This window comes from Populus trichocarpa, chromosome 14, assembly GCF_000002775.5.
Source record: "Populus trichocarpa isolate Nisqually-1 chromosome 14, P.trichocarpa_v4.1, whole genome shotgun sequence".
NCBI classification, from domain to species: domain Eukaryota; kingdom Viridiplantae; phylum Streptophyta; class Magnoliopsida; order Malpighiales; family Salicaceae; genus Populus; species Populus trichocarpa.
Genome location: NC_037298.2, coordinates 3469075 through 3493256, shown reverse-complemented (window position 1 = coordinate 3493256; position 24182 = coordinate 3469075). Strand labels below are relative to the sequence as shown.

At 36.4% G+C, this 24182-nt stretch overlaps 6 protein-coding genes across 8 annotated transcripts; 3 read left to right on the top strand and 3 right to left on the bottom strand.

The window, feature by feature from the left end:
- The first annotated feature begins 763 nt into the window (after positions 1 to 763).
- On the top strand, positions 764 to 2867 carry LOC18105134 (uncharacterized). Its single transcript, XM_024584697.2, has 4 exons — positions 764 to 1152; positions 1852 to 2010; positions 2128 to 2236; positions 2414 to 2867. The coding sequence occupies exons 1-4, from the start codon at positions 814 to 816 to the stop codon at positions 2623 to 2625; spliced, it is 819 nt and encodes a 272-aa protein (XP_024440465.1). The 5' UTR covers positions 764 to 813; the 3' UTR covers positions 2626 to 2867.
- A 464-nt stretch (positions 2868 to 3331) lies between these two features.
- Positions 3332 to 5170, bottom strand: LOC18105133 (transcription factor DUO1). The gene is made up of 3 exons (XM_006375161.3): positions 4719 to 5170; positions 4253 to 4505; positions 3332 to 4036 (listed from the first exon to the last, which is right to left on the bottom strand). The coding sequence occupies exons 1-3, from the start codon at positions 4907 to 4909 to the stop codon at positions 3569 to 3571; spliced, it is 912 nt and encodes a 303-aa protein (XP_006375223.1). The 5' UTR covers positions 4910 to 5170; the 3' UTR covers positions 3332 to 3568.
- A 723-nt stretch (positions 5171 to 5893) lies between these two features.
- LOC18105127 (uncharacterized) lies at positions 5894 to 11489 on the bottom strand. Its single transcript, XM_024584577.2, has 6 exons — positions 11311 to 11489; positions 10359 to 10630; positions 9627 to 10278; positions 9310 to 9509; positions 8317 to 8561; positions 5894 to 8064 (listed from the first exon to the last, which is right to left on the bottom strand). Exons 2-6 carry the CDS (start codon positions 10628 to 10630, stop codon positions 6164 to 6166), a joined length of 3270 nt encoding a protein of 1089 aa, XP_024440345.1. The 5' UTR covers positions 11311 to 11489; the 3' UTR covers positions 5894 to 6163.
- A 193-nt stretch (positions 11490 to 11682) lies between these two features.
- Positions 11683 to 16175, top strand: LOC18105131 (probable mitochondrial import inner membrane translocase subunit TIM21). Of its 2 annotated transcripts, none has more exons than XM_006375158.2 (8): positions 11683 to 12019; positions 12858 to 12914; positions 13000 to 13018; positions 13889 to 14052; positions 14513 to 14691; positions 14804 to 14852; positions 15401 to 15520; positions 15754 to 16175. In XM_006375158.2, exons 1-8 carry the CDS (start codon positions 11858 to 11860, stop codon positions 15922 to 15924), a joined length of 921 nt encoding a protein of 306 aa, XP_006375220.1. In that variant the 5' UTR covers positions 11683 to 11857; the 3' UTR covers positions 15925 to 16175. The 2 variants fall into 2 exon arrangements, with proteins under 2 accessions (XP_006375220.1, XP_006375221.1); XM_006375159.3 differs by having other exon boundaries at positions 11698 to 12019; positions 13000 to 13012.
- Positions 16176 to 17175: 1000 nt separating this feature from the next.
- On the bottom strand, positions 17176 to 17880 carry LOC18105124 (uncharacterized). Of its 2 annotated transcripts, none has more exons than XM_006375150.3 (2): positions 17504 to 17880; positions 17176 to 17396 (listed from the first exon to the last, which is right to left on the bottom strand). In XM_006375150.3, exons 1-2 carry the CDS (start codon positions 17791 to 17793, stop codon positions 17378 to 17380), a joined length of 309 nt encoding a protein of 102 aa, XP_006375212.1. In that variant the 5' UTR covers positions 17794 to 17880; the 3' UTR covers positions 17176 to 17377. The 2 variants fall into 2 exon arrangements, with proteins under 2 accessions (XP_006375212.1, XP_024440347.1); XM_024584579.2 differs by having other exon boundaries at positions 17176 to 17391; positions 17504 to 17853.
- A 2526-nt stretch (positions 17881 to 20406) lies between these two features.
- LOC18105123 (putative UPF0481 protein At3g02645) lies at positions 20407 to 23914 on the top strand. Its single transcript, XM_006375149.3, has 2 exons — positions 20407 to 20870; positions 22328 to 23914. Exon 2 carries the CDS (start codon positions 22347 to 22349, stop codon positions 23718 to 23720), a length of 1374 nt encoding a protein of 457 aa, XP_006375211.2. The 5' UTR covers positions 20407 to 20870; positions 22328 to 22346; the 3' UTR covers positions 23721 to 23914.
- The last annotated feature ends 268 nt before the right edge of the window (positions 23915 to 24182 follow it).

Sequence of the window (24182 nt, the reverse complement as noted above, 5' to 3'; positions counted from 1 at the left end):
CATCTTACCGTTATAAAAGTGAAATATAAGATTTTGTTTGGATAATATTTTGAAAAAGAAAAAACAAATAAAAATAAAAATATATTTAATTGGAGATATAAAATATGTTTTTAGAATGATTTTTTTACATCTTCAAGATAAAAAAACATATTTTGTTTTTTTCCTACCCCTAAACAGTAATAATTAATTATATTTTAATCCAAAACATATTAAATAAACAAAAACTAATCTAAATAGTAATCTTATCATTTATTTTTTAACCTATATGTCAAAAACCAATTCAACTCAATAGCTTAAACTATTAGGTAAGATTTTAAGATATGATTTATATTATTCTCTAATATACCCGCTCAAGTAAAAGCCCTTTGAGCTTGAAACTTACATAGATCTATATTACCTTGTACTTAACTTTTTATCAAATAAATAGAGATGGTGAGATTCGAACTCGTGATCGCTTGGCCATCAAAACTTTGATATCATGTTAAAGAAACAATTCAACCCAATAGCTTAATTAAGTTATTAGATAAGGTTTCAAAATATGATTTATATTATTTTTTAATAAAGTATATATATATATATATATATATATATATATATATATATATATATATATAGAGAGAGAGAGAGAGAGAGAGAGAAATTTGAAGGAAAGTGGAATAAGAAAATGATAGGATGGGAGTGTACATGTTCTTACGCTACATGTTCTTCTTCCACGAAACACACTTAAAAGAACGTTTTCTCGTTCCTCTGTCTATATATAACACATTTCCTCTTAAACCTCCACACTCCGAGCTCACGTCCACAAAAACAACAATGGACCCTACCTCACCTGAAAATAACGATGTTAAACACCAGCAAAACGTTGTCGTCATGAGACACGGTGACCGAATCGATAACTTCGAGCCATCATGGATCACAACTGCCACTAGACCATGGGACCCACCTCTTGTAGAAGCGGGTCGGTTAAGAGCTTTTCGTACGGGTCGGAAACTTAAAACCAATCTTGGCTTCCCAATCCATCGGGTCTTTGTTTCTCCTTTCCTCCGTTGTATCCAGACCGCCTCCGAGGTTGTCTCCGTCCTCTGCGCAGTCAACGATGGGCCTGACATTTTTAGTAGCCACGGTGTCGCCATCGATCCCTCTAAACTCAAGGCAGGTGTTCTCTTTTTTTCCGTTTTCACATTTACAATACGGCAACTTGTTTAGATTATAAATGATAAGGAACTGATTAGCTAGATAAGTTGGTTGATTACTGATGATCATGGTTTTAAGTTTTTTTTTTTTTTGTTTAGATTATAAATGATTAGGAACTTTTTAAGTTTGTTTTGTTTTTAAGTATATGATTATAAATGATGACTTAATAGAGAGCTAAGTATTCGTTTTTTTTTTTTTTAATGCTAGCCTTAGTGAACCGAGACTTGGTTGCGTATCCGGTCGGGTTTTAGTCAAAATCAATGAAACAGTGACCTATGTACTTTGATAAGTACTATGAAATGAATGAAGCTTCTCGAGCTCAGTTCAAAATAAATTTCAATTTCAATTATTTTCATGTATACTCTTGAAGGATTTGATATATTTTTTACTAGTTAGTTTTGGAAACGTATTTAGAAATTTATATAAGATGTTAATGGAATTGATAATGGCATTTGGGAGCTTAAATCTTTCTGAAAGTTCATGCTAACTTAGTAATTAATTATTCATTTGGGGTCTCATTTTTTTTATTTTTTTCATATTTTATTCGTTTGTGTAATGGTATCGTTGATTGTAGTTATTTTGGTGTTCATGTTGTTTGACTGGATCTCCATTTGTTTTAAGGCTTTTGTGTTTTAACTGTTGATTGTACATTTTCAGGTCTCTATTGAGTATGGTTTGTGTGAGATGTTGAATAGGGAAGCCATTAGGCGTGTTTCCGTGCCCAAAGATGGGAACTTTGGATTCAATATCGCAGAGCTTCAAGCCTTGCTACCAGCGGGGACAGTGGATCGTGCTGTGAAACCAGTGTATGAAGAGGTAAGTATAGGAAACACTGTTTGGTTAAGGGAAAAGAGCATTAAAGAGTAATAAGGTACATGCCTACGTTGCACGTCATCATGTCTGATATTTGGTTATTTTCTTGAGGAATTGTAGCTGCCACAATGGGAAGAGACTGTGATGGGTGCAAGGACTAGATATGAACGAGTTATTAAGACGCTCGCAGATAAATACCCTTCAGAAAACTTGCTGCTTGTCACACACGGTAAGCTCAGTATTTGGCTGGCCTAGTTTTAATTATCTCCTGTTTGCTAATCTGCAACACCCAATTCCCTCAAGGTCTGGTAGGAAATGCATGAAATAAGTCTTCAAAACTTTTTGCTGCATGCTTAAGAAATAATCATGTGAGGTCTTCTGATGTACCTCTTTCTTGTAAATTCAGGGGAAGGAGTAGGAGTTTCAGTTTCTGCATTTTTGGAAGACATAACAGTTGATGCTGTAGAGTACTGTGCATATTCGCAACTAAGAAGACGTGTTTTCCACAAAAACAAGTCATTTACTGCTGGAGAGTTTGAGGTGCTTACTCATAATGGTAGAACCGGCATTGGTTACAAAATCCCTGTGGCCAACGGTGCCATGGATGATGCTATGTGACCTTTTTTCTATACCAAACACCATTTTAGACATGCCTTCCGTCAATCTTTGTAGGCTGTTTTAAGCTGCACTTGTTTGTGTTTTTTACTAGAACTCTGATCAAAGGGATTTTTAATTTAGGGCAAATTGATTACACAAGTCAATTGCATATCGTTGTTTCATCAGAGAATTGAATTGTTATTGTATCGATTGCGGAAACTTTTCTTTGGGAAAATGTTGTTTGAATCCCTTTCTGCGGAAAATGTTGAATTCCTTGTTCTGATGGTTTTTTTTTTTTTTTTTTTTTACCGTAGGATAGACGGGTTGAGCTCAGCTTTATATTTTCTTTTAACATATCGGTGATGTGAGGGGTTAAGCCTGTCCAACTTTATAAGAGGGAAAGAGTTTGTATAATAAGCTGTTTTACTTCTCTTGAACATTGCTTTCAACCATCATGAAAAAAAGGGGGTACTTCTGTACGTCTAGATCACCCACAATAGTACAACCTTGCCATCTATCGGATGTTGATGCCGGTAGAGAATGAGTAAAAGAGAGTGAAAGAGACATGGCGATGCTGGTATAAGTCGAGTAAAAGAGAGTGAAAGAGACATGGTGATGCTACACCCGACAAGGCAACACTTGCTCTGTACCTCGGGTTCTGCGACTCACTGAACAGCCAATAAATAAATAAAGTAGATGAAAAAGAAAAAAAAAAGAAGATTAGCCGTTGAAATTAGCACGAACGGGCTGGAATTTTATGTTTAGCAGTCAATTTCACATCTTTATCAGAGAGAGAGAGAGACTAGTGGCAAACCGTCACATTTATAGTTCTGGAGTTAGTACAAAGTATAGCAGTCAAATGACCAACAATTTCATAAGAGCCATGCCAAATTTTTCACCTGAAGAAACTATTCAATAAATCATCCTTCTACACCCACATAAAAACAGCCCTGTGATCAGTCTTTCACCACTCTGAAGGACTTGGAAACGGCTCAATATGATCAAACATGTCCGGTGGCAACTCATCGAAGAGGGTATCTGGGGTCACAGGATTTTTTACATCACTTGGACTATTCATACAACTTGATACTGGATCAAACAATGGAGGCCCAAGTGAAAATTGTGCTGTATCTCCGAGTTCAGGAGCGTCTATTGTTCCAAGCACATTGAGAAAGTAAGGGTCATCCAGCCTAGCCAGGAGTTCATGGCTTTCTGGGGAGAATACTAGGTCTGGCTGGGGCTGTGGGATTTGAGGAAAGGGAATTCCAGACATAGGCTCGTATTGAACAAGATTTGCATCACAGCCTGGCAACTCAGATTTAACCAATGGCGGTAATGGCATCATTCTTATCTGTTCAGGGTTCTCCAAGTAGGATGATGAGCAAGCCTTTGAGGATACCTCTTCCTCCATTGAAGAACTGAACATTGGAGCCTTAACACATAACAAAACAAGAAGAAAGTAAATTGTCCTTCCACAACAGGTAAAAAAAAATTACTGAAAAAACCTTTCATAGAGTCAAATAATCAAATACTACCAGAAGTCCTCAACAGAGACCAGAGAAGAAACACTTTTTTTTTTTTTTTTCTGCAACTAAAAAATCCCAAAATTTTCTTGAAAGCAAGTGATGATGCAAATATTTCCAACTACCTCGAATGTGGGAACATCCAGAAAGACAGGAACTTTATTTTTACTCCTCTGTTGTTTGGAATTAAAAGAGGAAGGTGGTGTTCCTGAAGTCTGCAAAATCCTAGCCAACCTCTTCTGTCTACTACTCCAGAAATTCTTCACATCATTATCAGTCCTTCCCGGCAAATACGTAGCGATTCTTGCCCATCTGTTCCCAATTTCTGCCTGCAAATCTATAACCACCCTCTCTTCCTCTGCTGAAAACTTGCACCCACTATAAAACCACACACACACAGACACAACCAAAAAAAGAAATAAGAAATCAAGAGGAAATCCCATCTCTGGAAAATCACACATTACTGCAATGGACTAAAAACAAAGAGAAACTGAAACAACCCAGGATCAAAATCATGATAATTTATCACTGCATGCATGTAAAATTGCAACAAGTTGAAAATGTAATTAACTAAGTTAATTTGATACTTACTTTTTCAAGTTGGGTCTAAGCTTATTAACCCAGCGAAGACGACAAGACTTGCCAGTTCTATGTAAAAGGCCTTTGGATCGAATGGAGCTCCAATCTCTGGGACCATATTTTTTAACATGGTTAATCAGTACTTCATCTTCTTCCTCTTTCCATGGCCCTTTTCTTATTTCTTCTTTCTTAAATCCTTCCATTTTCTGACAACTAGACACTTGCTTCTCTGTCTCTTTCTCTCTCTTATGTTGTTCTTGCTGCTAGACTCTCTCTGCGACACAGGAGTCTGTGATGTTTTTGAAGATGAAAAAGAAGCGTGCTTCTTTTTTTTGTTCTTTGTTTTTGGGGAAGTGGCGGTTAAGGCGGTTATTGCCACAACCCTCCCCACTAACATGCCCACATTCTCCGACTTTCTCTCTAGTTCAAAGTGATTTTGAAGTTACTTTTATGTCCCTGTTTCTTCTAACCATGGGTCCAAATTTTCTTTGAGATTCAGGCCCGGACCAGGCCCAGGTTTGTATTTAAAGTAAACTGGGTTTTTTTTCTTTTCCTTTTCTTTTTAATTTAGCAATTTAATTAAAATTCCTTTTAACATCTAGATTTAAAGCGGGGAAAAAAAATATATTTTAAGGTATTGGTTTAGATGGTAAATGATTTTACTTTATATTTTATAAATTTAAATTCTAATTCGAATAATGTTTGCAAAATGAAAAAAATGTAGGAAAATCAATATAGATGGCTTGTTTTAAAATCTGATCGTAGATGGAGTCAATAGTAAATGCCAGAGATGGAGTTAATGTTGTATTTAATTAGTGTCCTATGACAAAAAAAAAATATATATATATATATAACAGAAAAAAAATAGATATAAAAGAGAGAAAAAAATATTTTAGTTGGGGAGAAAAACAAAGAAAATTTAATAAATTAACGAGATTTTTATATTTTTAAAATAAAAAAATATCTCTTTTCTATCCCCGTCTTTCTGTATCATCTGTATTAGAACAGCAACCAAATAATTGTTTTTCGAAAGCATCACCTAGCATTTCAATCGGCTGCATGTAAAGACATGAACTGAGTTTCTTCTCGCTTCCACCCCATAAACTTTTTCAAGCATTTGCTCTTCCTTCAGACAATTATTTGTTGCTAAGAACAAGATTCTACAGTGACTCTATGAAGAGGCTCTGTCTAAATATGTTAAATTCTCTCACCAGGTAAATCAACATAATGTCACAAAGAATTGCTTAGGAGTATATGTACAACTACAAGTGAAAAAAGGGGGAGAGAGAAAATTGATTACACAGATCAGCAAGAGCTAGCCATCACTAGCTGCAACACAAGCAACTCTATGGCCTTTATCAGAGACTACTTGCCACCAAGCCATCAGCAATTTGTCCTGAGCCAGTTCCCTCTGAAATGACATCATTTACAGTAACCAGCTGGTTGGTAGTGGCAATCTAATTTTCACTTTTGTCGTTTGCAACACGCTTTTGACGTGTACGTCTAGTAAAAACCAATTTATCACTAAGAGATGGCTTCTTGAAAGAACCAGCTCCTTCAGTTTCAACCTTACCGGAAGGTTGTTCTTCAATGCACCTCGATATTGGTAAGGAACTTGCCAATGATTCTGAGTTCAGGCTGTCAACTGCTTTAGCATCGTGATGAAGATTTGAATTACTAGCCTTGTTATCACAAACCCCTTTTAATGAGAAGGCATTATCATCACATCCGTGGCTCTCAGTCCTGCTTCCACCATCACTTTCTGGTTTCATCATTTCATTATCTGTGTTTCCCATCAAAGATTGAACTGTATCAATCATTTGTGCATCAGAAGCCTTGTCAATACTTGCATCTGCTGTATTAGTACTCACTAATGGCTTAGGATCCTTGTTGCGAGAAACATTTTGAGTAGTCACCTCACATTGCTCCATGGACTCCATTGATGAAGGGATATCAATGGATAATGGTCTCACATCCATTACACTATTGTGTTCATGCCTGACTTGATCAGTCGAAACATCATGAGAAGGAGGACTCTTGCTCGTGTCAGAAACTGCATTATTTATAATCCTGTCTCCATTTTCAAAGCTTTCATTAGAAGCAATTTCATTAACAGAAAGTAATCCAGGCAGAGAAATACAGGTGGTTGGCTGGTCAATATCCATCTGAGGACAGGCAACCTGCTCTCCAACACCATCAACAAAATCACCTTTATGACTGCCAGAAGCCTCATGTCTGACCTGATGATCATTCCTGTAAAGGGATGACACATCTTTGTCCATACGATCATTCTCATTCACTAATTCTCTAGCTTGATTTGATAAGTTTGTCCCACTCATCTGCTGCTCAAGGGAGTCCAGAGCTTGTTTCTGAGTGGCATCCACAGCACTCTGGTTGCTATCTAAATCAACTTGATTCCGAGTGACATCATCAACAGAACGTAGAGAAGAATCGGTCAATATGATGATTCCGGGTGGAGAAATGCAGTTGGACGATGGGTCAACATCCATCCGAGCACAAGCCGATTCTTCTCTAACACCATCAACAAAATCACCTGTAACACCACGAGAAATCTCATGTGCATCTCTTTCCTGACAATCATTCTCAGTGTAAGATGGCAGATCTTTGTCAATATGATGATTCGCATTCACTACTTCTTTATCTTGATTTGAAGAATCGGTCCCACAGACCACCTGCTGCTCAAGTGAGTTTGCAGATTTTTTCTCAGTGGTATCTGCATTAGTCTGGCTGCCATCTAAATTAACTATTCCATCTAATTGCTTCTGCACAGCAACTGCTAGAGAAGCAGCATGATCACGAATCAAACAATCATAAGGTGGGCAGCGTAGCATGTTGATCAGGGCCTGATTATACTGAAATAGGCTAATAGATGACTTTCTACTCCCTTTATCACGATATAATTTAATAACTTTAAAGACATGCTCACACAAGTTGCCCATTTCCGCCCACTTGCAATCACAAATAGCAAATTCTGAACCAGGGTTCCAGACAACATGAACCCTGTCTCGATCAAGCTGGTCAGTGACTTTTGCACATCTATATTCCACGACAACATCAGAGTCTGGAATCTTCAATGCTTTTCGCCAAGATGTTAAACCACTGATCCATTCATCTTTCCAGTATCTTGCAAAATCATCCCTTTCTGAGTATTCATCAAGCCAGAAGTAGGAATGCACTTTTGTACCCAACTTATCAACCAACCAATCAGCCCGTTGATAAACACCAGGATTCTTCTCATTCAAGAGCCTCACTTTCAATTGCCTGTGGTAAAATTCCATTGCTGCACAAGTCTCTTGGCTTGCCAATGGCAGATTTTTTAGTGCAGTAGTCCAACTCCCTGATACAAGGAAATATTATTTTTAGTTTTCCGAAATAAAGAGTTTTGTAAAAAACCCAACTAACTCCAAGATTCTATAGCGATACTCCACATATTTTATCACACGCAGCCAAGTTGATCTTCTTCCAAATTGAGATATGAGGCCCATTTGCAAACCAGCTCAGGGAAATTGAGAAGAAAGCTAGAAATGTGTACAGCCTGTTTATGCTATCTTAATTACTATTGAAAAGAAAAGAAGAGAAATTTACCAACCTATTCTAGGATACCACGTTGCCTTGAAGTAATCCATAAAACTAGAGCCATCAACAAAATCTTCCATGAGAACTTCAAACAAATGTACAGTTCCTTGTCCTCTGCAAATATCATCTACTGTCTGTCCAAGCCGTCTTGATATCTGAACCCGCATCTCTGTTTCCATGCACCTCTTTATTAGATTCTTATGCCATGCATGGCGAACTCGCCAAAAAGATATCAACACAGAGCACTGAAACACCTCCCTGAGAACAAGGTAAAAAAATGAAGTTTTTGTTTAGATATATATCATCCAAAAAGGAAACACGGAGGCCAAAAACTATTCTCTATTTGCCTGGACCAACACATCACGTCCACAACACAATCAATCTAAACTGCCAAGTCCCAGATCTTTGCTCAGATTGAGAATCTGAAATAATCTCCACAGATCTCATCTTACAAATTCTTAAGAGCATTTCACCAAGCATTGCAGTTCAGCTCTACATGTGTTAAAAAGCACTTTATTAATATGTGTTTGGAAATGTGGTAGCGGTTGCGATTCAAAGTGTTTTTTGCTTAGAAATGCATCAAACTAATGTTTTTTTATTTCTTAAAAATCATTTTTGACATCAACACATCAAAAAAATCTGAAAACATAAAAAAAAAATTAAGAAAAAAAAATTCAAATTTTGAGAGAACGCGGTTTGAACCGCGTTTCCAAACAGGCTCTAAAGTGTCCTTTAAGATCACAATGGTAGACAACAGTTGGTGCCTCAAGCAGAAAGTCTGAAGCAATACCGTGTCAAGCAAATTTTAAGGTACCAGAGATCTCAAGGGATCAATCATTGCTTGTACTGAACTCTAAATTTCAGGATACAGAATTAAAAAAATACCAAATCCCTGCAAAACCCATGGATATGGGCCATATGACCCTTGGAACACTCTGTAAAACAACTAAAAATGACCACGAAGAAAAAATCATCGAATTCACATAAAGAAAGTGGAACTGCCAACCTTATTGTGAGGATGTCTGTCAAAGGGTCATCCACTATAAAGCCAGCCAACTTCCACGAAGGATCTTTCATACAAACTCTGTTGTAAAGTGCCCTCATCCATCTATGTGCATCAGCACTAGCAAATCTTGGTGTTATGATCCAAGCTACAGGGATGGCCTTGTTGTCTGAGTTGAACACAACTAGACTGTGAACAGGATACTAAACAAAATGAAAGAAAAGAGCAAAGTCAGTTTCTGAAACATATAGAGCCATGCAGGCACTGTAATTGATATTTGGTTAGACAGGATTTGGACCATATTAACTGAAATGACAAACCTTTAATTTATTTGTTCCAAATCTTGAATCAGAAGCCACAAGACCACGATTGCCAAACCGAATCATTTGTTGTAACTGCCACTCTGTTTGAATTCCCAAAGTGAAAGGCTCTGAATCAGAAAAATCCTCGAAGAAGAATACCTGATTCTGGTGGCTTTCAACCCACATGTTAATGCTAACTGCATCATCACTGTCCAGTTCATATGTAGAGCGGCGGATGCTCCTTTCCTGCCTCCGCACATACCTGTGTGTCAACAGGTCATCACGATTACATGGACCGCCCTGCCTTTCTACTGATTCATTGTGTCTTTGCATTATGGTCTCCACAGAGACCCCAACATATAGTAAAGATAAAACACGAAGCCGAAGATCCTCTGAGATATATGGGGCAAACATAGCACGAGTTCCTTCAGCCTTCTTATCCCGAGGGCCATGGCATGGTAACCCTTTTTTATCCACGTGCTTGTCCTGATTATATATGATCAGTGCTACAGATGGTTCAGCAATTAAACGTTTTACAATAAAATGGCAGGTGCACCCCCTCTTAGTGTTTGGTCTACCAGCATTTTTCTTTTTTGGAACATAAGTAGTTCTACTGGGCCGTACTATGCCACCTTTCCGATGATCATCAGGGCCAAAAGAACACCAATACCTAAAAATTCAAATGGATCACTTAACTCACAGCATTGATGGCCACTAAGTAGGAGCTGCCAAAAGAAGAGTGAAACTTACAATATGTACTCAAGGATGCCATCAACCTTTTGCTTGTAAGATGTTTGTGGAGGTCGACGCCTTCTAGCTTCAACATGAAATCTCGTTGGACAGTCTTTATTAGCAGACTCACCTCTTACAAAATCATCCACCCGAGCAAAAGGGATAAGAGCGAGTCTATCCAAATTGTCACGCCAACCTTCAACCTTTGACCACACAATATCAGAAGCAGAGAATTCCAAAGTTGGAGGATTCTGCACAGGAAGGGACAGAATCTCATCCCATCTGGCCATCTAAAAATGCACATAACAGAAATTAGGTCAGTGAATAGTTGAAGGGTTATAACCTTGTACAAAGTGACATCTCATCAAACCCAAGTTTGATGAACTTACTAAAATTATCAAAAAAAAAAATCGTTATTCTTCAGACTATTGCAAAATCAGAACAAATAATTGTACCATCAGTGTATTGCATCATATCAAGTCCTTGGATCAACATATCTTGGAATTATTAAAATTTTAAAATGAATCATAGCACCACTAATCTATTTTATCATATCAACTCCTGTAATCAACTTATCTTGAAACTGTAAATATAGAAAACAAGCATAAAAAAACCGACCTTTGTATAGAAAACAAGCATAATGACTTTACAATTTAAACATATTGACTATGGATGCACGAATCAATCTTCAAATTTCCTGTCATAATCTTAGTGTCTAAACTTTTGGAAAACAACCCAAAATATATATATAAAAAAAAATCCTTACAAGTTCTTGTACACCTTGAAAAAGTTCTCTTCTTAACAACTCCTAAACAAATAGCTCTATACAGAAATGAATCCATAAACAAAAAACTATGAAGAAAAACTGCACTAAATTGAGTGTTAAAAAATTTCCAACTTTTCTCCATTTTTCTCCTGGCCTCGAGGGTGCCTTGGAGTTTCTTCATATTTATGTAAATAGAGAACTTACCAGCAACAAAACTGGGCTGCTGCAAAGCAGTAGTGTTAAAAAGACAAGCCAAATTCTTTTTAAACAAATTCAACTCCTTTCCTTCTTTCTTCTTTCCCTACCTCGCTGTGTATGAGTTTTCTCTCTGGCAGCTGCTAGGTGCTAGCTAGCTCTCCTCTGATTTTGAGGGAACAAAAAAGGAGAGGAAAACAAGCCATACGGTTCAAATTCGGGCTTTCGTTATACGGGCTAAGTTTTGAGGAGTGAGCCCAAAGAATAGTGGGTTCTTGCCTTCTTGGGTTTCTTACACGTGAGGTTTCTTCTTGCACGTGTCTGCAATAAAACCCCAAATTGCTTGCCATTGGGTTTTTGGTTCTCTCTCTCTCTCGATATCTTAATACAGGGTCGAAGTATATGATTTCTGGGTCTTGAATATCAGCATCTGGGTCTTATTTTATTTGGTTTTTTTAACCTTTTTTAGGCTATACGAGTTGGTTTTTGTGTTAAATTTTTTATTTTTATTTTTACTAAATAGAAAAGGTAGGGGTTTTTATTGTAGTATTAGAAGATGCAACATATTAGGAGATGCAGCGGTTTTTTGAGATCTCAAAATGGGCTGCCTTTATTTTTGGAGAGAAAGATTGTTAAGGGAGTATCTGATGTGGGTTTGGCGTCCTTTTCAACATCCATGGCTGCACAAAGAAGTGCACTTGGTAATTCAGCCACTAGGGTAAATATTTGTCTTTTTTCCTTTTTAGTTTCAGCTTTGTAACTTTGAGACACTGCGACTTGCCTTCGGAGTTGAAGTTGGTTATTTACAGCTTTTGTTGTGGTTTGAGTTCAAATTTAGTTTGTGCCTCGTGTGTTTTATGGTTGTTTGAAGAAACTTGTTGTTTTATATTGAATGCAATAGAACTTGAATGTCAATGTAATGGTAATGCATGTTGCCTCAAAGTGTTGCCACTTTGAGGTATATTAACGAGACCTGGATCCTATTGAACTCATTGTGCCAAAGTATTGCAATGAATGAATTTAACCTCCCGAATGAAAAATTTATCTTAGCTTCATTTAAGATATGCTGACCTTTCTTTTCGGTGCTTAGCCTATATAATGTAATGCAAATGACATCCTTGAGTTGTAGATTTCTCCAGGTTCTGGCCTTCTAAAATGAGGAGGCAAGATTAGTTTCAGTGATATTAGAAAAGTTCACCTGTCAGAAACGAGATTGAATCCCCAGTCATACTCTTTCTAGTTATAATTTTCCTGTTACCCTTTTTTTTCCTTCTAAAAATCACTTCTCTTCCTTTCCCCTTCCTGGCTTTAAATGAAGCAACTAATTCAACCAGTTATTTGTTCTTTGTCATTACTACCTTTGTTCTGTTTGTTGGCTCCTGTTGTTACCTTAATGCTTCTGGAAATGTCTGTCAATAAGTAACTGTTTTTACCATAAACTTACGGTACAATTGGGTAATTTTCTTTTTATAGTTGAAATCCTGTTTGTTTCAAGCATATTAGTTAAATGTGATGTATTGGTATTTGATCTAAGTTACATTCTGATGTTGACTCAGCTGCCAAAGTCAGATTATGTGAGACATTTTGCTTCCAATGCCAACCATTTGACTAAGGTGAGGTGGTTAGGTATTTTCACTTTCATTTCCCCTCAGCTTGTAACTGCAGACTGATTTTGTTTTATTTCATTCTATTTTGTAGGACATACTTCGGGGTAATGGTTAGTGATTGTTATGCTCCACTTTATTGAATCATTATACTCGTGTAAGTCTCATATGCCCAAATCTGATATAGTCTTCTCTCTTGTTGCTGAGAGTTGTTCGTCTGCCTCTTTGGCAAAAGTTTCAGTAAAAGCCATTCTCTTTATTGAGAGCTGTGCCCTTGGACTATAGTAATCTGGGGAGTACTTATTTGCTTACTGCATTATTGCTCATCCTGGAAGTCATTTTTTGTTTGCTTGCAAGAGAATTATACTAGGATCAAAGATCTTATACGAATCATTTTTATTGGCTGGTCTCATTTTCTGATATGGAGCCAGTGACCCTCATCCGCTCCTCCAGATTTTTTATTTTGGCATAAAAGGAAGTTTCAGGATGCCCTCCTGAATCAGTAGTTGATCTAGTCTATCCCTATGAATGTTTCACCGCAAGTTGTAGTTTGCATGTTTACTGACTAAATCTCATATTTCGAGCTGTTGTAATGGAGATCTAATAGCCTTTTTGATAAAGGGTCTAGCAAAGAAAGAACATGACAATGAGCTGATTTTATTGAATCCTTGGATGTCTCATTGGGAGTTTAGGTAAAAGATCATAAAGAAACTATAGTAGGATCGATCACTTTAATGCTAGGACCTGCAAGAAATAATTGAAAACTTAACAGTTTTAGATAGTGTAACTAAAGTCAATGCAGGAGAGGAGTTGTAGCCATACAATTCATATAATATAATAAAGTATTTGGAGCCACACAAAGTGCTGCAAGTTTACTGACATTTAGTGTCAGACATGCATATCCTCCGGTTCTGGAGCAAGGTTGTTTTGCTTATTGATTTCTCTCTTTTTGCAAATTAATTCTTGACAGTGATATTTGGCAGGTATCCCTGCTATGTATGGAGGTAAATCTAACAGAGAATGCCTGGTTAGCCTTAGGTCACCCTTTCAAATCATGGAAAACCATGGAGGAAGCACCATTAATATTTGTGTTGCTAGATCCTTTGCATCGAAAGCTTCGAAGAAAGAGACACGAAATCAATCTGAGGTTTGAATTCAAATCAAAGTTCTTGAACTTACGTGTTTATGTTTTATCCGCATGCTATTTAGATTACTCTGATTACAGTTTAAGTAGAACACTTGAATGAATCTTGTGTTTCTATGCAGTCAACCTTTTTATCCATAAAATGATAAAAATGGAGTATATTTCTATTATAAGGATACTATCACTATCTGGGTGGTTCTAGATTTTTATATAGGAAATATATGTTTGCTCCATACTTCATTGTTGAAACAAATTGTTTCTTTCAAGAGGGAATTTTTAAATTTCTTCTGTGTTTATGTACTCCCAACACAGCGGCATCTGAACCATCCTGACTACATATGTTTTTGTTTTACCTTTTTGCTTTACATATTGGTTTCACTTTGTGTTCTCCGCACAAAGTATTTTTTCTTCCCTGAAAACTTGTGCTCTTAAACTATTAATTGTGCTCTGCCACTCTGGACAGACCAGAAAAGATTTATCTACTGTCGAGGATCCTTTTGATGCTCCAACATACAATATCCCAGAGAAGCCTGTGACGTTTACAGAGGGTGCTTCCTACAGCATTATAATTCTTGCAGGACTTGGTGTTGCTGCTGCTGCAGCTTATGCTGTTTTCAAGGAGCTGATATTTGAACCAAAAGAGTAAGAGTTGATTTTTCTTATTAAATTATACGAACATGGTTAAAAATACATTATTTGAGGTTTTGCCTTCTTTTCCTGATTCCACTCTGATTTGAGCCATGACCTGTGATAGATACAAGATTTTTAACAAGGCTCTGAAAAGGATTCAAGATGACAGTCAGGTTTGTGAAAATTGATATTCTTTGTCTGGCCGCACAATTTTTAAAGCACTTGTTCCTCTTCTATTTATTATCATGATGTTCAGTGGACCTGAAAAGGAGACTTTATCTTACAATGGAGCAGTCATTTGAGGTTGCCCTTTGTGGAAACACCCCGAGTATGTAACTGGTGGGACTGAACAATAAATCATACGGTTATTATCAACTGTCATCTGAAAATAAGAATGGCAGTGGGTGCTTAACTTCAAGTGGTTGGGTACAGTTTATTGGCAAAACTAATATAAAGAAAACAAATTCTTTCAAAATGTAATCACAAAGTTGTGAGGGAGGTTTTAAATACTATAGATAAAATCCAGAAAGATCTGGTAGTAAATGGTCAAAAGGGTTCTCACTGGCGACTAAACTTTGCCATCTATGTTCTTGTACTATAAAAGACCATGATTGCAGGCTGTTTCAAAATTTGAAAGCTGAATCATATTGGTGGTATTCTTTACATATGTTGATTTGCAATTTTGTCATTTACTTTGGATTATATTTTCTTTGAAAATCAGGTCAGGGTGAGGATTGGATCCCCTATTACAGGTTATGGTCAGGAAAGTAGAAATCGTGCTGCTCGCCAACGTATTCCCAATAGGATCTTTACTGATGAAGATGGTGTGGAGCATGTCCAGGTAAACTGTGAAGCAACATAATTTACAATAACCATATGAAATTTGTCTTGTGCATCCAAGAAATGCAAAAGGTTCCAGGATTGTGAATAACATTCCTGAATTATCTCCAGAACCTCCTTCCACTTTAAGAAGAAATAAAGTGAAAAAATTTCACAAGAACAAATGAAATTGGGGATAATTTTGATTTTCTGTGTAACTTGGTATCTGCTTACTCGTTGCCTCATTGAATGTAGATTAATTTCTATATTCGTGGGCCGCATGGTGCTGGGAAGGTTTCTGCTGAGATGTTCAAAGACAAAGTGGACAAGCAGTGGAAGTATACATACTTAATTGTCGAGACCATGCAACCTTCACGATCACAGTTGATTCTGGAGTCTTATATGCCTGCGCCAGTGGTTGCGTAAAACATGTACACAAGCGTTCCATAGCTTAGATATGGTTTCTTTTTGTATCAATTTGATCTGGAGCTGGGGTTGCTAGCTCTCGTCAATAGATATGAATAATTTGTATACGTTCTCGTGAGATTGATCCTTAGTTTTCTTGAGAGTTCCAGTTTTGTCCTTCTGAGCTGATAAATTTTTTGTTCACTGAGAGAGCAAAGATCCTGAAATGTGATTGGTTGGTCATTGAATTAAACAATTTTGTTGGTGATTAACATTGTGTTTTTAATCACTTGTCTAGAGCAGGTGCTCAAGTTATCGTCTATCCTCGTTCACCAAGGAAACAAACGTGGATTGAACACAACAGATGTTCGCCAGTGCGGTCTCATTGAGTCTCCGGGATCTGAATGAACCAATACTTGCAACATGGAACCTTTTTCTTTAGCGAGAGCCAAATAATGACGTTGCATGATCATGATACTGCGCACAATTCCGTCACAAGCAAACCCAACTTCTTCACTGTAATGCCTGGATTTTACATGAACACGTGCATGAACCAAATCCTGACAGGCAGTGGCCAACAGTGGTTCGCCATTCTTCGTTGCTATGCTCCCTGTGACACCCATCCATCAATCTTTCGTAAGATGTTGATCATAATGCCAAGAATAGGCTTCCCCTTGTAAAGAAGAGCAATAAGGGTTCCAAGCTTGCACCTTTTCCAAAAAAAAGCTGTATGTTACATCAATAGGATCCACAACCCTAACAAAGTCTGGAAGCTTGGTGTCATTGATGATGATATCTTTGGAATTCCACTTGGTTTCTTCGCCAAAAACTGCATGGGAAGGGAAGTTTTCAAGAATGATGGAAACTATAGCTTCTTCGACTTCTTTATCCGCAACTTTTACAGGGCCATCTCCATCACACACACAGATGTATATTTATATTGCAAGCATCAAAAAATCCCTTCAACTATATAATTAGCCTCAATTCTGCCACTAAACAAATCTTTTTCCTCAGTTGGATCTCCCAAGTTACAGAAATTTTAAAAATCCGAAGAAGATCCCAGGCCATGCTACCTCCCTCGTTTGCTAAACAGACTGCACAAACATTACCTTCGCAATAAACGAGTTCTTTAACTTCTGCTCAGCACGCTCTTTATCAACCACTATAATTGAGTCCCAGAGGGTCTGTTCAATGTGTCTGTTAAGCATTTGATCAAGCAAGACCAGGAACATAAAAAGCTTATTTCCATGCTAATTGCCTCTTTGAAGCAAGTTAACCAAAACAGAATTTTAACTTCATTAGGCAATGGTATAGAAAAAGGTACTCTCTCAAACAATAATCAAAAGAAAAAATCTTACTACAAAAGAAGTATTGTGAAGTACATCATATTGTTGACATCTACAGCTTGCATTCTAGCATTACAAAACATAGGATACGAAACTGCACACATCTCCAAGATTCTCGATGCCCCTTTTCATAGATCATCAGCTTTTCTAACAAAAAAAAAACATGATAAACAACAATTAATGATTGTACAAATGTAATTTTTTGGGACTCTAAAAAAAAGTATACAGATGATAAAAGAGAGCAAGCAACTTACTCTTTTGCTACTCTTGGAGGAACCCCAAGCCCAGTCCTTATATTTGCTCCCAATTCTATAAGATCTTGTACCTTGTGGATGCCAGACGCTTGAAGGGAAGCAATGGAAGCAGAGGCGGCGGAACCAACAAAGAGGGAGGCAACGGCGAACGCTTTTAAGGGCATGAGACGAGAGTCGCCAGCGAAGCCTCTTTTATATGCTGAAATGCCCCACCCAAACTTGGCCATGCTTGCCATTGCCCACCACCACCACCACTGGGTCTCGATGCCGCCACCGCAGCCATTCTCCATTTCTTTCTTTCCGCTGAGTGACCGGGACCCCACCTTGAAGGCTTGAACTCATTTCTTTGCGGTCATTGATAAGGGGTCTGATTTGTAGGCCTTCATCATAGAGGCCTAATAATTCTTGATTTCTCTTCTTTTTAGCCCATGTAGGCCCATACAAGTCGCTGGGTATTGGTACGAGGCCTTTTAAATCCTCTGTGGACTGTAGTCCTGGTCAAATGAGAAGACACGTATGTGGCTGGCTAATTTTTTTTCTTTTTCTTTTTTTTTCCAGTTAAAAAGCTCGTTGCCGTTGGAGTTAATTTTGCACTGCCATTTTTTTGTTTACAAGCTGATAACAAAATTAAGGGACTAATTAGACCGTCTTTTACATGAGATGTAAACTAAATTAAACTTTTAATATTTTTGGAGAATTAAACCTATGATCTCTTGGATGAAACAAATACCAATAAGTTAGGTAACATTTAGTTATTTTCCTGAATAAAAACAATAGAGAAAATAATATAATAGAGAAGACAAAGATAAAATAATGTTTAGTAATGATGTACAAAATAAAGTATAAAACAATATTATTTTTTTAAGATAGAGAGCTTGCTTGGTTAAAACATGATCTCTCATTTCTCAAATATAAAAACTAAAATATAAATAAAATAAAGTTTTATACAAAAACTAAAATTCCTAAAATCAAAGACACCAGACAAGAAATGAATAGAAAATATGTGGATTAAATAGTATTTTTCTTGTGAAAATAACATAGGCCACGCAATTTTTTTTATTTATATGTTTGATTTTTTTTAATTGTTTATTTATGCTATAAATTAAAACCAAATCTCATTAAATTGACCTCCAACAAACCTAACCAAAACCTCCATTCCCCAAGATCATGCAAAGAAAATAAACCATGGACTCAAAAAACACAAACACTCAAAACAGCACACAAAAACATAGTTTTTAGACTCAGCCCGGTCTAAGACCCGGGTTCCGGGTTTTGACCAGGTCAATTCTTTTTTTTTAAATCAAAATGACATTGTTTTAGTAAAAAACAAAATAAAAGTCAACGGTTTGCAACTGAGTTTTTTACCGGGTCACACCGAGTTTTTTCTTCCCCTATTTTTTCTTTAACTTGGCTAGGTTCCAGCTCCGAGTTGATCGGATTCTGAATCGACCTGCCAGGTTAGGCCGAGATTCAAAACCATGCACAAAGGTATGAAAAAAAATATGATAAAAAAATACTAAAATCCATATGGCTTTGTAAGGAGAGGTACAATGCTATGCTGCGCAATAAAATGCCCCCAGGAATAATGTTTTCTTTAAATAAATGAGAACTGACCCTTGAATGTAACTATAGATCAAGATCATTTATGTCCTCTTGGAGTTAGCTGAGTGCACTTTTCAGCTTTGACCCCCACCACCCACAAACATTTCAAAAGATTCACCAATTTCCTTTTGTAATTCGAATGACTAATAGCTGAATTCGGTTTTTGGTCTTCCGCGGAAAGTAGCACAAAAAAAATTATTTTGGAGGGTGTAGGAGAGCGGTCCAGTGGATAAAATAAAATAAAATAACCTGATTATCTTAATACAAATTATTGAAAACATTAAAAGAGGTAGATGCAGAAAAATAATGTTCACAAACTCACATGTGACTGTGAACTCATTGTTCATTTCTTATTTTTATTTTTCCATTCTCAAATTTTAATTTTATGTGATTTGATCCTAGTTAAAGGTAATTGTTTTTGATTTCTTAAGAAATTATAGAATTGGAAGAAGAGGGGCTAAAATGAATAATGCATCAAAAATGGGTGGCGTGCCAGGGTTTTTGGGAAGAATACACTTAGGTCCTCAAACTTTAAAAATAATATAATTTATACCATTTAAATATCTCCAAATCATAAATTCAATTTTAGTATAAAAGTTAATTTATATTATTTTTTATTTTTAGTTAAAGAGATGAGAGAGAGAAAGTTATTATTCACACCATTTTTACCATCAAAATGATTTTTCTTTGTGTCTCTGTTCCCATGCTATGAGAGAGGCTTAATAATGGTTGTTTAGAGTCTTAATGTTGCTTGAAAAACAAATCTAAGTTGAGAAAACAAAATCTAACTCGGTTAGATTTTGAGTTTTTGATAAAAAAAAATTGAAGTGTTTTGGGTTGATGAATTAATTTGTAGGTATGCTAATGATGTTGATAAGATGTTTTGGGTTTAAAGAACTTGAAAATTGGATTTTTTTTTAAAAAAAAATATTAATTTAATTTTTCAGTCACTATAGTAATAATTAGAATCTAAGCTTGTAGATGATGTGTTGTTTTCCTTAGCAGGCAAGGTGTCTTTCAATCATTTAAATAATGAACAGGATGTCAAAGGACGAAAAAGAGAGGAACCCACATCGGAAGATACAGACAACTTTACCTTTATCAAATACTTTGTCCTTGATTATAAGCACAGTAGCTTCTCCCCCTGCATGATGCTGTTATGGGGTAATTTTAATATTAGTTTTTATTTAATTATATAATAATTAAAATCAATATTTGTAAAAGTTAGAAAGATTTAGATTTTAAAAGAAAAAAATGTATTGTTTTGACAAAAGATTTTTATTAACAATGTTCTTTATAACAAAGATTCTCAATAATTTAAATAAAGAAGTAAGAAAAAATATTATTAACAATGTTCTTTTTACGGGCATAGGAGGCCAGCCCCGTAGCTTTTTCAGATCAAACGACCTCCGGTGGGGAGGGAATCTTTCAAGGTAAACAGATATGAGATATGTAGGGTTTGGGTTGTTGATTTGTCGAAGAGCATGTTGAGGATGATGGTTAAAAGGTAGGGTTTTGTGAAGGGGTGAAGGAGGGCAAAACAAATAACATAACGGAATAAAACTTAAAAGTAAAAATCTTTGGATAGGAGATTTTCTAGAGAGAGAAATGATGACAAGTAGAGAGAGAGGAGTACTACTCGTATATACATATCAGTGAGACAGAGAGAGTGAGAGAGGGAGGCTGCATTCAACAGATGATCAGTGTAGCAATATCCAGGGAAGGGGCTGTGTGCTGCTTACAACAAAACAATTGTTTTCCTCAGGTAAAGGCACTCAGGTTCTTTGTTTCACTATATTTGGTCTAATACAGATGAAATGTTTAAAGTTTTCAATTAAGCCTTAATTTAGCGGTTCTTACTTCTTAATGATAAATGAAGTTCGTCTTTTAGGCTTTAACCCTCATGAGTTCTCAATTACTTGGCTGATCTCCCCTACCCTGCGAGGTTAATAGTTCCATTATAATTAAAGATTAAGATTCTCTCGTAAGATCACAGCTGATAAGCTGTGTAGGATATCCATACATACTACTTCCGAAGGAATTGTGTACGTAGAAATATCCCAGCACACAACTTTCCTTCGGAAAAGGCAATTGCATTGCTTCAGCAATAAATATTCCAAAATGGTTCTATACTTGTCAGAAAACAGTTTTGGCTTTTTGCAGAACAACACCAAAACAAGATGGTCTTTAGCTAGGAAGAGTTGTTTTCGTGGTTTTATTCGCTTGGGAGTGTTTTAATCTGTTTTGCCCAGATTTTCTTATATTTTGTTGTTAATTGATGACAATCAATTATATAGTTTGTTTCCTTAACTCTTGTTCCTATCAATTTAGGCCTTATTAGTTATGTTTCGTGGTTTTATGCACTTGGGTGTGTTTTAATCTGTTTTGTCCAGAATTTCTTATATTTTTTTAGGTTTTCTTGTTGTTAAATTTTACAAAATTAGGTTATGACTCCTTAGAAAAGCAAATTGAAAGCTAAAGCTGGAGGACCAAAAAACAATAGTGTATATATATAAAAAAAAGAATAAAAGAATTTAGTATATGATGATGTTCTTAGTTCTCATGAATTCTGCCTCATCTTCAATGCAACCAATAATAATAATAAATCAATGAAATACCCAGATAGATCATTACATGATAAAAAAGAGAATTCACATTTTTTTTCATAAAACATTCAATTGACAATCTTGAAGCAGAATTCTTACTTCCCATGACATAACTTAATCCCACATCTCCATTTGGGTTAATTAAGGCCAGTGGAGGTTCAACATTCATAATTTTTTTAAAACAAAAAACTAAACACAGAACAAATTGAACAAATAAATTGCTAGAGCTGAATCAAAACAATGATAAATTATGGATCCACATGAACGAGATCATATCATAGATAATGTTAAAAAAATATTCTACATGACACACCTATATAATCTACGGATCAGGATGATGGGAAATCAACAATAGCCATAATACACATGTAATCTCCCATGATTTGCTCTGTATTTTTCAATCAACTACATGATTTTTCCTTGAAAATAGTTTCTTATACAGTTGTTTTGTTTTGATTTGTATGATCTAGTCTTAAAACTTGTTAAGAGTGGCTGGAAAGCAAAACTAAATCGTTTTAGATGTGAATTGAAATGAATGTAAGATTGTAGCAACCATGGTACACTTGATTTGGAGATATATTTTTATCGCCAGTGATTCAATTGGCTGTCTCTCCAGGACAAAAATCTGTTGACAAATGGAAAACGATATTAATTCCCCAAGTGCTTCAAATAAGGATATTGGCATGGCAACACGTTCAAATAATGAAAACAGGATTGATAAGGCAAGTGCTTCAAACACGGGAAAGGAGATTGAAGCGGCAAGTGCTTCAAATGTTTTGAAAGATCTAGCAGATGGGATAGCAAGGTTCAAACCTGGAAAATGTCCTGAGCACTGTATCTACGAGGTACCCCGCTCACTTCGAAGCATAGAACCGAAAGCCTACACTCCACAAGTAGTTTCACTAGGCCCTGCTCACTGTGGCCATGAGGAACTAGTGTCAATGGAGAAGCAGAAATTGAGATATTTAGCAGAATTCATGGATGGGAAGAAGGTGACATTGGACGATCTTGTGACCATAGTTCAGAAGAATGAAATGGAAATTCGAGGCTGTTATAACTTCAATCGTAGCAGTGATGATTTTGTAAAGATGATTCTGTTGGATGCTGTATTCGTCATCGAATTCTTGTTGCAGTTCTTTAACCTTTTCTGTGAAGAAGTTCCTATATTACCTGAGCCTCGGATGGTGTTTGGTTTACAAGTGGACTTGATACTACTTGAAAATCAGCTACCTTATTTCATTCTGGAGAAAATATACGAGAAAACCTATTCAGACCCTGAAACACAAGCTAGCCTTACTTTTCCTGAGCTTGTAGCCTTCTACTTTGGACATTACTACAGGATTTCAGAGAGACCAAAAGTCAACTCAGTAGGGATAAAGCATTTCACTGATTTTCTGAGATATGTTATGTTGAACGAGTCCCTGGAGACATTACCTCGTCGTCCTTGTACCATCAAACTGAAATACAGTGCAACCATGCTTCATAGAGCAGGATTGAAGTTTGAGGCAACTGAAAACAGTTGTGTACTCGACATAAATTTTGTCAACGGAGTGTTGAAAATGCCACGCTTTGAAGTAAATCAGAGCTTCGAATATGTGACACGAAACCTCATGGCATATGAGCAGTGCCACTACCCATATAGCACTTACATATGCAATTACTTTATGTTAATGGACCATCTTATCAACACCGAAGAAGATGTGGATTTGCTGGTTAAAGTGGGGGTGATTGATAACTGGCTAGGAAACAATGCCATGGTTGCAGATTTGATTAACCGGCTTTGCGAGCAAATTAGTGAGTTTTTCACTTGTTATCATGATCTTTGTGTTGATTTGAACGCCTACTATGAGAACAGGTGCAACCATAGAAAGGCAACCTTGAAACTTGTATATTTCAGCAATCTTTGGAGAGGTACCGGAACTGTTGCTGCAGCTGTCCTGCTGATCCTCACTTTGATACAGACTGTATGTTCAATAATGTCACTTCTAGGTCCAAAGCAGCTGATCTAGTTTTATTACTACAATCAGTATATGGTTATGGTTTCCCATATGGTCTACATAATTGGTGTATATGTCCATAGAGTTGCTTCTATAGGCTCGAAGCAGGAGGTTTAAAGCTACTGTAGTAGCAGGATTGTTTTCCTAGTTTTTGTCAGCCTAATACAGTGTTATATTCTGCTAAAAGCAGTTGGATTTTTCTTTTACACTATTGATCTCATCATCATCATCATTGATAAAATATTAATCTCATAGTTACATCGATAAAAATTCAATTAATTAGTTTAACTCTGTTGGTTTTTGGTTCTACTAATAACTGCGGACCCGAGGGCTTCATGGAAGTTGAACATTCCTGTTCGTTGCCCTAAATACATGTTTATGTGATGAAGAGGAAAATGCTCAGCATTTCTGCACCTTATTTAACATTCCTTAAGACCTCTAATTAACATGGCTGCCTATATCATTCATTTTTTC